At 42.8% G+C, this 13,620-nt stretch overlaps 1 protein-coding gene across 1 annotated transcript; it reads left to right on the forward strand.

The window, feature by feature from the left end:
• The first annotated feature begins 5,689 nt into the window (after positions 1–5,689).
• On the forward strand, positions 5,690–13,378 carry LOC140470492 (uncharacterized). The gene is made up of 2 exons (XM_072566603.1): positions 5,690–5,794; positions 9,210–13,378. The coding sequence occupies exon 2, from the start codon at positions 9,558–9,560 to the stop codon at positions 10,983–10,985; it is 1,428 nt and encodes a 475-aa protein (XP_072422704.1). The 5' UTR covers positions 5,690–5,794; positions 9,210–9,557; the 3' UTR covers positions 10,986–13,378.
• Positions 13,379–13,620: the final 242 nt, after the last annotated feature.

Here is a 13,620-nt window from a genome sequence, read left to right on the forward strand (position 1 = left end):
TGCGCTGAGAGGTGGCAAATAGAGTTTAATGTGGAAAAGTGTGATTCATTTTGAAAGGAGTAAAGAGTACTGGGCTAATGGTAGTGTTGATGAGCAGAGAGATCTCTGTGTCTATGTTCATAGATCCCTGAAAGTTGCCACCCAGATTGATAGGGTTGTTAAGCAGGTTTATGCTGTATTAGCTTCGATAGGTAGAGGAATTGAGTTTTGGAAACATGAGATCGCACTGCATCTGTACAAAACTCTGGGTGCAGCAGTACTTCCAGGTTTGCATACAGTTCTGATCACCACATTATAGGAAGGATGTGGAAGCTTTTTAAATGGTTCAGAGGTGACGGAATGTTGCCTGATATAGAGGGAACGTCTTATGAGGAAAGGATGAGGCACTTGAGGCTTTTTTCGTTAGAGAGAAAAATGTTGAGAGGTGACTTAATTGAAACATATAAGATAATCAGAGTGTTAGATACAGTGGACAGTGAGAGCCTTTTTCCTTGGATGGTGATGGCCAGCACGAGAGGACATAGCTTTAAATTGAGGGGTGGTAGATATAGGATAGATGTCACAGGTAGTTTCTTTACTCAGACATCTGTAGGGCCATGGAACTCACAGTCTGTTAACAGCAGTAGCCACGCCCACTTTAAGGACATTTAAATGGTCATTGGATAAAGATAAGGATGAAAATTGAATAGTGTAAAATAGATGTGCTTCAGACTGGTTCCACAGGTCGGTGCAACATCGCGGGCCAAAAGGTCTGTACTGCGGTTTAATGTTCTATGTTCTGTTTTATTTGTGTACCTCCCTCTGCCAAAAAGCTTTGCCCTTTCGTTTCCCTTTTCTTCTTTCCCTTCTAAACTTAAACTGATGCTCTCTACTTCTCGATTCCCAAATCTTGGGAAACATTCTGACTGCATTCACCCGATTCATGCCTCTCATGATCTCATCTGCTTCTATAAGATCCCCCCTTAGATTGCAGTGCTTTAAAGCAAAAAGTCCTAACTTTTCGAAACTCTCACTATAACTTAGATCCATGAGGTCTGGCAACATCCTTTTAAATTTCTCCTGCACACTTTCCAGTTTAATAACATCCTTACTATAGCAAAGTCACCGAGAGTGATACAATACTCCAAGTGCTGCCACATCAATGTGCTGTACAACTGCAACATAACTCCAAAGCTCTGTACTCAATGCCTGACTGATGAAGGCCAGTGTGCCAAAAGCCTTCTTGACTGTCTTGTCGGCATGTGATTCCACTTGCAAAGAACTGCACTTATGAACTCCAATGTCCCTCTGATCCACTACACTCCTCAAGGCCCTACCATTCATCATTATCTCCTACCATTTGATTTTCCAAAATGCAAGCCCTTACACTTATCTACATGAAACACCATTTGCCATTACAAGTTGGTGAGTACTTCCTGATCCTGTGTAATCTTACCTCATTTAACCTGGTGGAAACTTGTTGACTTTCTTTCTAAAGTCCATGTGGACAACATCTAGTGTTTGCCTTCATGTATCTCTTGGTAACCATCTCAGAAACTCACGTGCAGACTATGCTTAATCATTCCTTGCCTCTCCAAATGATGGAGATTCTTTTCTCAGACTCTCCTCCAACAACTTAATCACTCCCCCCATCAGTCTCACTGCTCTGTATTTTCCTGGTGTTTTCTTGCAGCCTGTAATTCATGTACAAACATGAGCCACCCTCCAATCTTTGGGCTCCTCACAGTGGCTGTTGATGACACAAATATCTTCTGAAGGTTCCCATAATGTCGTGGGATAATCTGATAAATTCCTGAGGATTTCTCTACCTTTATGCATTATAAGACCTCCAGCACCGCCTGTTCTCTCTTGTGCATTCTTTTGAAGACATCACTATTTATTTTCTGAAGTTCCCGAGCTTCCATGTCTTTCTCCAGAATAAACACTGACACAAGAGTTTTCTTTTGGATGACATCCGGTTCCACACATGGAATCTATAAGCAGCATTCTTCTATCCCCAGTTACTCTTTACCTCTTGTTGAACATGAATATTCAAATAAGCCATATCCCCCTACCATGACCACCCTTCCCCACCAATTTATTCTACCATTTTAAGCCACACCAAAATATAAAATCCAGCAAGTTCACCAAAAATAAACTCACTTTGATCAAATCATACGTCTTCCATTATTTCTAAGGGTCCAGTTATTGTTTATTGTCATATCCTTTGTAGTATATTCCAGCACATTCCTCAACTTACTGTCAGACGAACACCATTCCGTTTCAGATTGGCTGCACAAAGACTTCAGGAATTCTTGTGTATCAAACTGAAAAGGGTAGCTTACAGGTTCAACATGCAATAGAGAAGGCAAATTGATAATTATCACAAAGGGAATGGATTGTCCAAATAATGAGAACTTTCTAAGATACAAGTCAGACCACACCACATATTGTGAACTGGATGAGTGCATTTAGAAAAGACACTCTTGCATTGAAGGCAGGGAAGAGAAGTTTCACTTGGTTGATGTTGCGAATGGAGGAATTTTCTAATGAGAAGAGGTTAAGAAGAATGAGCTTGAACTGATTGGAGTTCAGAAGAATGAGAGAAAAAAAATAATGAAACATCCATATATTTACGTGGACAGAGAACTGGTTGGCGGGCAGGAAGCAGACAGCGAGATTAAATGGCCCTTTTCAGAGCGGCAGGTAGTGATACGTAGGGATACCACAGGGTTCACTGCTGGGACACCAGCTATTCGCAATATATGACCCAAATCCTCCGTACAATAATATAATGTTGCACATCTTCTGAGGTCATTCCAGGCTACTCCTGCCCATCTCCTCCCTCTTTAACTTTTTCACATACACACATCATTCTATTGTGGATTGAGAAATGGGGTTTTAACTTGTCAATCTCTCACAGGCGCTGAATGTGGTCTGCAACTGCTTGTTTCTTCTGCCTACGTGCCTGGTGCATGACTCTTATTGCTACTTGTAGATCTGCACACTCCATGCGACTCACTTCATTCTCAGCAGCCCCTTAACTGACACTACACGCTAGGTATCCGAATACGCTTTCTTACACTCAGTTTGGAGTTACCCCATGTGTATAAGTTTGCCTAATCTCTTTGGTCCTGTGCTGCATTTTCCGTGATTTCTTCCTTTGCGTCTTCTAATTCTTTACAGAACATTTTCAAATCCTGCTCCAACCGTAACAATTGTCCCAGGCAGCACATCGTTGCTTTGACCATTTCGAGTTTGGAAGCCTGCTTCCCTTGAACTTCCTAAAATCCTCCCAGTGTTTCTGCCTGAGGAATAGTGGCCCCATTTCATCATTACAGCAAAATTCTGCCAATCTAGGCTACATTTTCTTACTAATGTATTTCCTTAGCTTATTTTCCTATATGGGACAATCTTCTACTTCAGCGCCTTTGTCTGCCATTCACAATTAATTAAAGGGTATGGGGGTGAATCCATCTCTGGCTACTACTTTTGCTTTGTTCCATTCGTAATCCTACCGAGTCTCTAACTGACTTTCTATATTTTACCTTACCTATCCCACTAAGGAAACCATTCCCCATCTCTCCTCTTTCTCTCTCACAAACACACACACATACAGAGGAAACAGTCACATTCTTAATCAGGCGTAAACATCTGTTGGTTTCATCCTTGAAAGACCAGATCAATATTGACCTTTCTATTCAATTCAATTTATTGAATACTTGGCCATTGTAAGGGACAGCTATCATCATAACAAATGGCTCAGGCAAAATCTCAATGAATATTAGGTTCTGTGGGATTCGATCTTGAAACATTGAAGTCACATCTTACGGAGGCACCATCTGGGATGCCAATTTGTTGTGCCTACCACGTAGTGTATTTTCACTCTTATATCTCGCAAAGAAACGGCAAGTCAACTCTTAATATGAATAAACCAGAATATTTATTTATTCAACACAATGAATATTATAACAAAATATACCACAAAGTAACAAGTTACATTTTAAATCTCATCAACTATTTTGTGTTGATGTACCACCACAGTAGATCTTGATCCATGTGGCAATGATCAGCTGATTCTTATAATCAGAAGACTTTGCGCTCTTTTGGGAGAATCTTCAATGTCTACTAATAGATTGCTCAAGGCTCGATCACCCTGTCAATTGGACCAGAACAGGTGTTGATATGTTGATGTCAGGATGGTCCTTGGGCATCCATTCCTGGGGGTGTTGGGGGCACTTAGGTCAGGTAGCCCTTTCCAAATAAGTTTGTGAGGTGCCCCCTCGTCTGGTAAACAACTCAATGTTTCCAATTGTCACGGGGATGGCAATCAGGTCAATTCCATTCAATTCAAATCCATCTTGCGGCTGTACAGAAAATTGGTTCAGCCACTTTGGTAACATTGTGTGCAATTCTGGTCTCGCTCCACTAGGAAAGATGTTGTGAAATTTGAAATGGCTCAGAAAAGATTAACAGGGATATTGTCAGGGTTGAAGGGTTTGAGCTACAGAGAGGAGCCCATCGTTTTGGGTGGCCTGTCCAGCGACAGTATTTGGATTGCAGTGGTTAAAAAAAGTAGCTCACTTCCGATTTCTCAAGCCCAACTACAAATGGGTAAGATGTACTCACTGAGCCCGTCATGTCCATGTACCATGAGGGAATTAAAAAATTGAGGCTAAGAAGTATCAGATTTAACAGAATGATGAGGGGGAATTATTCCCTCAATTGGTTGTGAAACAATGGAATTAATTCTCCCATGATGTGGTGCATGACAGAATATTGAGACGATAGAGACAAATGTTTAGTTAGTAACTGGTTGAAGGGTTATGACGGGCGGACAGGAAAGTGGATTTGAGGCCGAGATGAGATCAGCCATGGTGGTGTAGGGGTGGAATTGTCCATTCCTGCTCCCTAATCTCAGGTGCTCATAGTGGGATGTGGGTGAGATTCCTTCAACTATAGCGTTAGAAAGTGCTATGGGGAAGAGAGAGAGAGGAAGAGAGATGGAGATCTCTTCCCTAATTGCATAAAGATTAATCCTGGCTTGTCCAGTTTCTGGGGAAGCTGAGATCCCGCAGCTCAGAGTTGCCTGGTAGAGCTTTGAGTTGTGAGGCAGTGATCTGTTTGAGTGACAGACGTAGCGATAGAGAGGTATTCAAAAAGGCATCATGAACAGGCGTAAAGTACAAAAATGCTTTTATGCATTCGATTAAAACATATCTCTCAATACCACTCCCAGTGGTGAGGCTGCTCCTTCAGATCAATGTCGAGAGTGTGGTTGCACGAAACGTCGATTTTCCTGCTCTTCGGACGCTGCCTGACCTGCTGTGCTTTTCCAGCATCACACTCTCGACTCTAACCTCCAACATCTGCAATCTCACTTTCGCCGAGCTTGAGATCAATGTCTCAACCAAAAGAAACATTTGTTTCCGCACCTTGACGTCCTTTAGCTTTAAATGAGAAAGCTCCTGAAGATTCGGATCTGGATGACTGAACACGGAGGATGACAGATTCTCACGTCCCAGTTGGACACAGGAAATTTTGAATGCGCTGGTTTTGCACTGGGTTTGACGTGAGACTGGCGCATGCTTACTCACAGGGACATGTACGCTACCGATTGAAGAGCATCACAATTGGCCAATGAGAAACACTGGAGGACCGGAAGCAAACCGGTCCTCCAGCCAATCTGCAGTCCCCTATTGTCTGAATACGGAAGTTGGGCAATGTGCTTTTGAAGCTGCTGGTGCTCCCGATCTCTCTCTGAATGAAGATTGAACTTCAGCCGGACTGAAACATCCTGCAGTATCAATCATCGGTGAGCATTACCCTTTTTTTCAGTTGTTTTCTCATTCGGAGTTAAATTGTTGACTTGCACGTTAGGGAAGTGAATACAGGGAAGGGGCAGATTCTGGAAAAATTGGCCCAGGTGTCCCGCTCTGTAAAAGACAGTGACATCGTTTACTGTTTTGAGGACCTGAAACGTTAACTCTGATTTCTCTCCACTAATGCTGCCAGACCCGCTGAACTTTTCCAGCAATTCCTATTTTTGTTTCTAACATAGAGTCATAGAGACGTACAGCATGGAAACAGACCCTTCGATCCAACCCGTCCATGTCCACACTTAACAAATTCCTCTCCATCTAAACCCTTAACACTATGGCAGTCCCAGTCTATGTTTGGAAACTTAAAATCCCCTACCTTAAACACCCTATTATTCTTACAGATAGCTGGGATCTCCTTACAAGTTTGTTTCTCAATTTCCCTCTGACTATTAGGGGGGTCTATAATACAATCTCAGTAAGGTGATCATCCCTTTCTTATTTCTCAGTTTCACCCAAATCACTTCCCTGGATGTATTTCCAGGAATATCCTCCCTCAGCACAGCTGGAATGCTATCCCTTATCAAAAATGCCACTCCCCCTCCTCTCTTGCCTCCCTTTCTATCCTTCCTGTAGCATTTGTATCCTGGAACATTAAGCTGCCAGTCCTGAGCCATGTTTATGTAATTGCTATGATATCCCAGTCCCATGTTCCTAACCATGTCCTGAGTTCATCTGCCTTCTCTGTTAGGCCCCTTGCATTGAAATAAATGCAGTTAAATTTACTACTCCCAACTTGTCCCTGCCTGCCCTGACTGTTTGACTCACTTCTGTTCTCAACTGTACCAGTCTCAGATTGATCTGTTTCCTCACTATCTCTCTGCCCCCCCACCACCTTACTAGTTTAAATCCTCCTGAGCAGCTCTACGAAATCTCCCTGCCAGTATATTAGTCCGCTTCTGATTTAGGTGCAATCCATCTGTCTTGTAGAGATCACTTCTACCCCAAAAGAGATTCCAAGATCCAAAAATATGAATCCTTCTCCCATACACCAGCTCTATCCTCCCATTCCTGCCCTCACTAGCTCGTAGCACTAGGAGTAATCCAGATATTACTATTCTCAAGGACCTCCTCTTTAAATTCCTGCCTAGCTCTCTGTAATCTCCCTTCAGAATCTCAACCTTTTCCCTTCCTAAGTTGTTGGTTCCAATGTGGACAATGACTTCTTGCTGGCCCCTCTCCCCCATGAGAACATTCTGCACCTTCTCTGAGACATCTTTGATCCTGGCACCAGGGAAACAACACACCATTCTGCTTTTATGCTGCTGACCACAGAAATGTCTGTCTGTACCTCAGGCTAGAGAATCCCCTAACAGAATTGATCTCTTGGGACCCAACGTATTCCACTTTTACAGCCAGTCTCAATACCAGGAACTTGGCTGTTCGTGCTACGTTCCCCTGAGAATCCATCACCCCCTACAGTTTCCAAAATAACATACCTGTTTGAAATGGGTATAGCCACAAAAGACTCCTGCACTAGCTGCCTACCTCTCTTACCTTTCCTGAAGTTAACACATCTATGTGACTGTATCCAAGACTTCCCCCCCCCCCACCTTCCTATAACTGCCAGCCATCACATACTGTTGCTGTTGCAAATTCCTCATTGCTTCTAACTGTTTCTCCAACTGATCCATTCGATCTGATAAAATTCACAACCAACAGCATTTATGGCAGATGTAATCCGCAGTCGCACTTAAACTCTCTTTAAACTTCCAGATCTGACAAGAAGTACACATCACTCTACTAAAGGCCATTTTTGCTCCTTCACAATCGACAGATCCAGAAAATAACACCATCTTATTCCTCTACAAACACTGCCCCAGGTTAAATTAATAGTTATGGCTTATATTTTAAGTGTAATCAAGAGACAAATCTCCAAAAACATATAATCAAGAAAAACCCACTGTACTCACTACTGCAGACTTTCTGTACGCCACACTTAAAACAACAATTAACTTATCTGATTCTGTGCTGTGAACTTTGCCCAACAGTTCCTCCAAGATCAGTTGTGAATTTTACTGATGGTTAATTTTCCCAGATGCACTCCGATGTCCAGCGATACATGAATTTGAACAGCAAAGGCAGCGGTCAGTTTCTTTCTCTCTCTCTCTCTCTCCCCTGCACTGACCTCACCATGTGCTTCCTTTGTCAGCTCTTCTTTTTAAAACTGCTGTTGTTTTGACTTTTTTTTCCAAAGTTCCAAAACAATGCAACAGCATATGAAACAGTAATTGCTGCTCCTGGAACTTGAGGAAATCGCCTCCAGCACCTAAAATACCCCAAAAAAGGAGCAGCTGTTACAGCCAGAAATTTTTCCCGCCTTCCACGTGGTACACCGATTCCTAATGAAGGACTTGTGCCCGAAATGTCGACTGTCCTGTTCCTTGGAGGCTGCCTGACATGCTGTGCTTTTCCAGTGCCACACTTTTTCACTCTGATCTCCAGCATCTGCAGTCCTCCCTTTCTCCATGCTTATTTGTTTGGCTAACAGAATGGTGTCTTTTCTTAATGTTCACAATTAAAAGGGTATTTTCAGGTAACAACTGACATCTGTCGAAGAGTGTGGTACTGGAAAATCAGGATTAAGAGCTGATGCTTAAAACGTTGATTCTCCAGCTCCTCGGATGCTGCCTGACCAGCTGTGCTTTTTCAGCACCACACTCTTCAACTCTGACCTCCAGCATCTGCATTGCTCACTTTCGCCCCACCAAGAGCTGACATATGATGAGGCATTAAATTAATATCTGATTGAACTTTGCCTTGTATTGTTATTGTGTACGTATTTGGTATTATCATGCTATTATAACATTCACATGTTGTTTCCATCCTTGGGTAAGTGTATTGCTATGAAAATCTAGATGTCAGTGATGGACTCATTGTGATGCAGCAGTTCAGCAATTTGAATCTGTGCCAACTCTCGAGCAATCCTGTCTCTCTCTCTCTCTCTCTCTATCATCCACCACGTTCATTTCCCTTAATTGCTCATCCAATTTTATTTTGAAATCTTTGAAATTTTGAATCCTTTCAATTTTGAATCAATTATTTGAAATAATTCTCACTGCTTCCTCATACGTTGAAACTTCCAGGTTGTGACTAGTTGATGGCTAACTAACTTTCTTCCTTACATCCCCTTGCATCTTTAATCAAGTATTGAAGTTAATTAATTTGAATATTTTTAGACTAGAAATATATCGTGAACAACAAGCATTCAACCATGCAATGTATGATTCGGCCCATTGAGTCTTCACCAACAGTAAATAGAAATCTATCAAACAGCATCACCTTTCGAATATTTTCTTTTGAATTTTGATCTTGTGCTGAGACATTTACGACTTTTTAAACCTCTTACAGGATAGTAGATGGGGAGGATTTGAAGAAAGAAATCTGAAACTTAATGTCACGTCAAGATTTGAAATCATTCGATTTGTCAGGATCTGAACGTCACGGACCTTTCACTGTGGAGGGAGAAATGTTTCTCTGTTCTGTCTGCTTCAAAACATTTTAAACACAGGACTGTCATACACGCACATCCGAGTGAGAGTGTTTCAGTGCACCGACAATGAAAACGCTTTAACCAGCAAAATGATCTGAAAAAAAATTTCATAATTCACAGCAGAGAGAGACATTTCATGTGCTTTGGGTGTGGCCAATGCTTCAACTGATTATTCAACCTGGAGTGGGAATGAGAACGTACTCAGCATGGACAAACCCTGGAAATGTGGGCATTGTGGGAAGGGATTCTATTACCCATCTGCTCTTGAGATTCATGAGCGCAGACACACTGGGGAGAGGCCGTTCACCTGTTTTGTGTGTGAGAAAGGATTCAGTGCTATCTCCAATCTGCTGACACACCAGAAAGTTCATGCTGTGGAGAGGCCGTTCAACTCCAACAGTGGGAAGGTACTCGCGGATACATCCACCGCAGTAACACGCCAGCAAGTTCCCACCCAGAAGAAGATATTCCCCTGCTCAGATTGTGAGAAGGAATTCACCAGTTCAGCCAATCTGCTGAGACACAAGCGAGTTCACACTGGGGAGAGACCGTACACTTGCTGTGAGTGTGGGAAAGGATTTGCTCAGTCGTCTGGCTTGGTTATTCACCAACGGATTCACACTGGGGAGAGGCCATTCACCTGCTCTCAGTGTGGGAAGGGATTCACTGATTCGCACACCCTGCTGCAACACGAACGAGTTCACACCGGGGAGAGGCCTTTTGTCTGTTCTCAGTGTGGGAAGGGATTCACACAGTTATCCAACCTGCAAGCTCACCAGCGGGTTCACACTGGAGAGAGGCCATTCACCTGCTCTCAGTGCGGAAAGGGATTCACGCATCTATCCAGCCTGCAAGTACATCAGCGGGTTCACACTGGGGAGAGGCCGTTCACCTGCTCTCAGTGCGGGAAAGGGTTTTCTCGATTATCCAGCCTGCAGAAACACCAGCGAGTTCACACGGGGGAGAGGCCATTCATCTGCTCGCAGTGTGGGAAGGGATTCACGCAGTTATCCAACCTGCAGAGACACCAGCGAGTTCACACCCGGGAGAGATCATTCACCTGCTGTCAGTGTGGGAAGGGATTCACACAGTCATTGCACCTGCAGGAACACCAGCGAGTTCACACTGGGGAGAGTCCGTTCAGCTGCTCTCAGTGCGGGAAGGAATTCACATGTTCATCCCGCCTGCAGAGACACCAGCGAGTTCACACCAGGGAGAGATCTTTCAACTGCTCCGTGTGCGGGAAGGGATTCACACAGTCATCCCATCTGCAAGCACACCAGCGAGTTCACACTGGAGAGAGGCCGTTCGCCTGCTCTCAGTGTGGGAAAGGATTCACATGTTCATCCCACCTGCAGAGGCACCAGCGAGTTCACACCGGGGAGAAGCTGTTCAGCTGCTCTCAGTGCGGGAAAGGATTCTCTCAATTATCCAACCTACAAGCACACCAGCGAGTCCACACTGGGGAGAGGCCATTCACCTGCTCTCAGTGCGGGAAGGGATTCTCTCACTTATCCAACCTGCAGAGACACCAGCGAGTTCACACTGGGGAGAGGCCATTCACCTGCTCTCAGTGCGGGAAGGGATTCACGCAGTTGTCCAGCGTGCAGAAACACCAGCGCGATCACCACTGACAGCATGCTGTGAACTGCTGTTAGTGCTGCTGCTCATTCACGTTCAGGACTGAACCCTTGTTCGTTCTGCACGTGGGTGAAGTGGGCGGCTCAGAGGGTTTCTTTCTGCTGAAATGGCCATCCTCACTGCTTCCAGTGAGGTGGATGCTTCAAACTTCATCTGAATTGTTGAATGAAAGGAAAGGTTGGAAGGTACAAGTTCTTCAGTTTGCGTTTCATTTTCTCCAATAGCATGCCACGTTGGCATGGAGACGGTCACGTTTGGAAGTTGTTTTGTTGAATTGACGTGGGTGCTTCTCACAGAAGGTATTTGGAGATTTGTAAATGTGGCAGCTCATTTGGAATTGCTGAGGGGAAATGAAGCTGAGCTTGGAGCTGAAGGAAGAAATCTCCAATAAGGCTGTCTGTTAAAGGCACTGAGTCTTGTGTTGGCAGGAAACTGTCATACATTGGAGATATCAATGAGGAGCAGGAAGGGCATTCAGCTCTCGAGACTGCCTAACCATGTGATAAGATCGTGATTAATCTGTTTGTCATCTCCACACCATGTTCCTGCCTGAACCCTTGAAGCCTTGCCCCAAGGTGGCCAAAAAGATGGTGCCAACAATGGAACTGAGGCAGTAGAACTGGTATGTTCTCACTGTCAAAGGGTGGAACTTTTAAAGCAAGTTGCTGGAGATCAAGGAGTAAATCACTGTTGGGAAAAGCGGCTGGTTTTTCTTCAAGGATTGTTGCACCAAAGAGAGAAGCTTCTAAGAAAGCAATCCTTTCTACTGTGTTTATCATGAGTGTAAATAGATGCGAGCAATTCTGAAGCATTTATATTTTCAGGGAAGTCACTCTGGATGTCCAAGAAAGCCACAAAAAAGTTTTCATTTTATGTTGCTGGCTCAACTGAAACATTATTATGAAAAGCTTTGGACCATTACCAAAATGTTCATTGTTTAATTACAGGTTATTGTGGGGAAATGTACGTGCAGGGTATTTGTCAGAGCACAGTAGAATATTGTGGACGTTTCTGGGCCCCTGATCAATAGAAAGGTACACTGGCAGCAGAGGCAATCGAGAGCATGTTCATTCATCTGATGAGTGAATGTGGAAAGGAGAAGATGAACAGATTGGGCCTGCAGTTGTTAGAACATAGAAGAACGATACGTGACCTTACCAAAATAGACAAGATTCTTTGGGGATCTGACAAAATGCGTAATCTCAGAAAATTTGGTAATTTACTTAAGACAGAGATGAGGAACTTCTTCTCAAGGGTAGTGTGTTTGGAATTTTTATCACTGAGGACTATTGAGGTTGGCTTATTAAGTATGAGGAAGGCAGGCAACAGCCTTAGGAAAAACGCATTGTGGGTTTTCCGATCAATGGTGACCTAATTGAATAGCTGTCCAGCCTTGATGGGCTGAATAGTCTACTTCTGCTCCTTTGTCTTATTTTCTGTAATTGAGAGTGAATTTAAGTTGTATTCTGGGAGCAAAGACTTTGAATATTGGTTTTATTTCCATATTATTCATTCGTCATGTGCATTTAATACAGGGAAATGATTTTACAGGCCATATACTGTTACACAGACTTGGCTGGAGAGACATAATTTGGAAGTGAAAACTCCTCAGCATTTGTAATCCACTTAAGCATGGCACTGTTTGAATACTAGAAACTAAAATATTTACCTCAGTAATGGACAATACGGAAGCTGCAAAACTACCTGCAGAATTTCAAACAAAAAATTTTCAACAGAATAGACAAAGGCATTCGCAATTATGTGTTCATGACATCAAACATTACATGTGCTTGCCGTGCTGAAAATGCAGAATACAACCAGGAAATAACTAGTTCATAAATGAGCATTTTAAACCTCAGCATGATGTTTAAGAATCAAAACCTTAGAAAGAAAATAAAATCCAAATTGAGGAAGCTGTTGATATTATTGATAGTTCAATACTTTTTTATTCTGAATGGGGAACAAGAATTTTTTAAAAAATCAAACCGCCCCTTGAACATAAAAATCCATTGATATAACGTCAACAAGGAAGGCTGTAACCAACAGTGAAAGAGTTGCAGGTCTTTGGACAGACAAACTGCTTTTATACAGTAAGCTCTGATAACACAGACAGTATATTTGCACAGAGAAAGAACTCTTGAAATCTTAGTATCTGAATGAGAAACTGCAAAGAAATCAAAGTAAATTCTAGTGGCCTGTGGGATACATTTGGGTCGATCCCTTTAGAAAGTGAACGAACCTTCAGGACATCATGAGATAAAATCCTGGGCTGTTAAAGTAAAACTGAATTCACAACGTTACATAGATATTTATGATTGTGTTAAATTATGATGTTTCTTCATTTAACTTTTCACTTGCACAATAAACTTAATTTTTGTTTAACAGTGTGACCTGTGGTACCATGCATCTTTTGATTACTTACTGAATGTTAGAAAGTATCTTTAAACATTGACGGACCTGACAAAAATTGCAGGATTCTTGTTCCCGGGGGACAAAGGTGACCAAGGTTAGTCAGTGACAATCTCCCAAGAGTGAGGGAGGAGGAGCCAGACAGGTTCAGAAACTGATCACCAGATAAAACACATATTCAAATTGCAAAGCAGAAGCATTTGTTTTTGGTTGATACAG

Source organism: Chiloscyllium punctatum, chromosome 51 (assembly GCF_047496795.1).
Source record: "Chiloscyllium punctatum isolate Juve2018m chromosome 51, sChiPun1.3, whole genome shotgun sequence".
Lineage (NCBI taxonomy): Eukaryota > Metazoa > Chordata > Chondrichthyes > Orectolobiformes > Hemiscylliidae > Chiloscyllium > Chiloscyllium punctatum.

Excerpts from the sequence above, each read along its gene's own strand:
- LOC140470492 (XM_072566603.1), top strand. The coding sequence starts at position 9,558 with ATGGACAAACCCTGGAAATGTGGGCATTGTGGGAAGGGATTCTATTAC.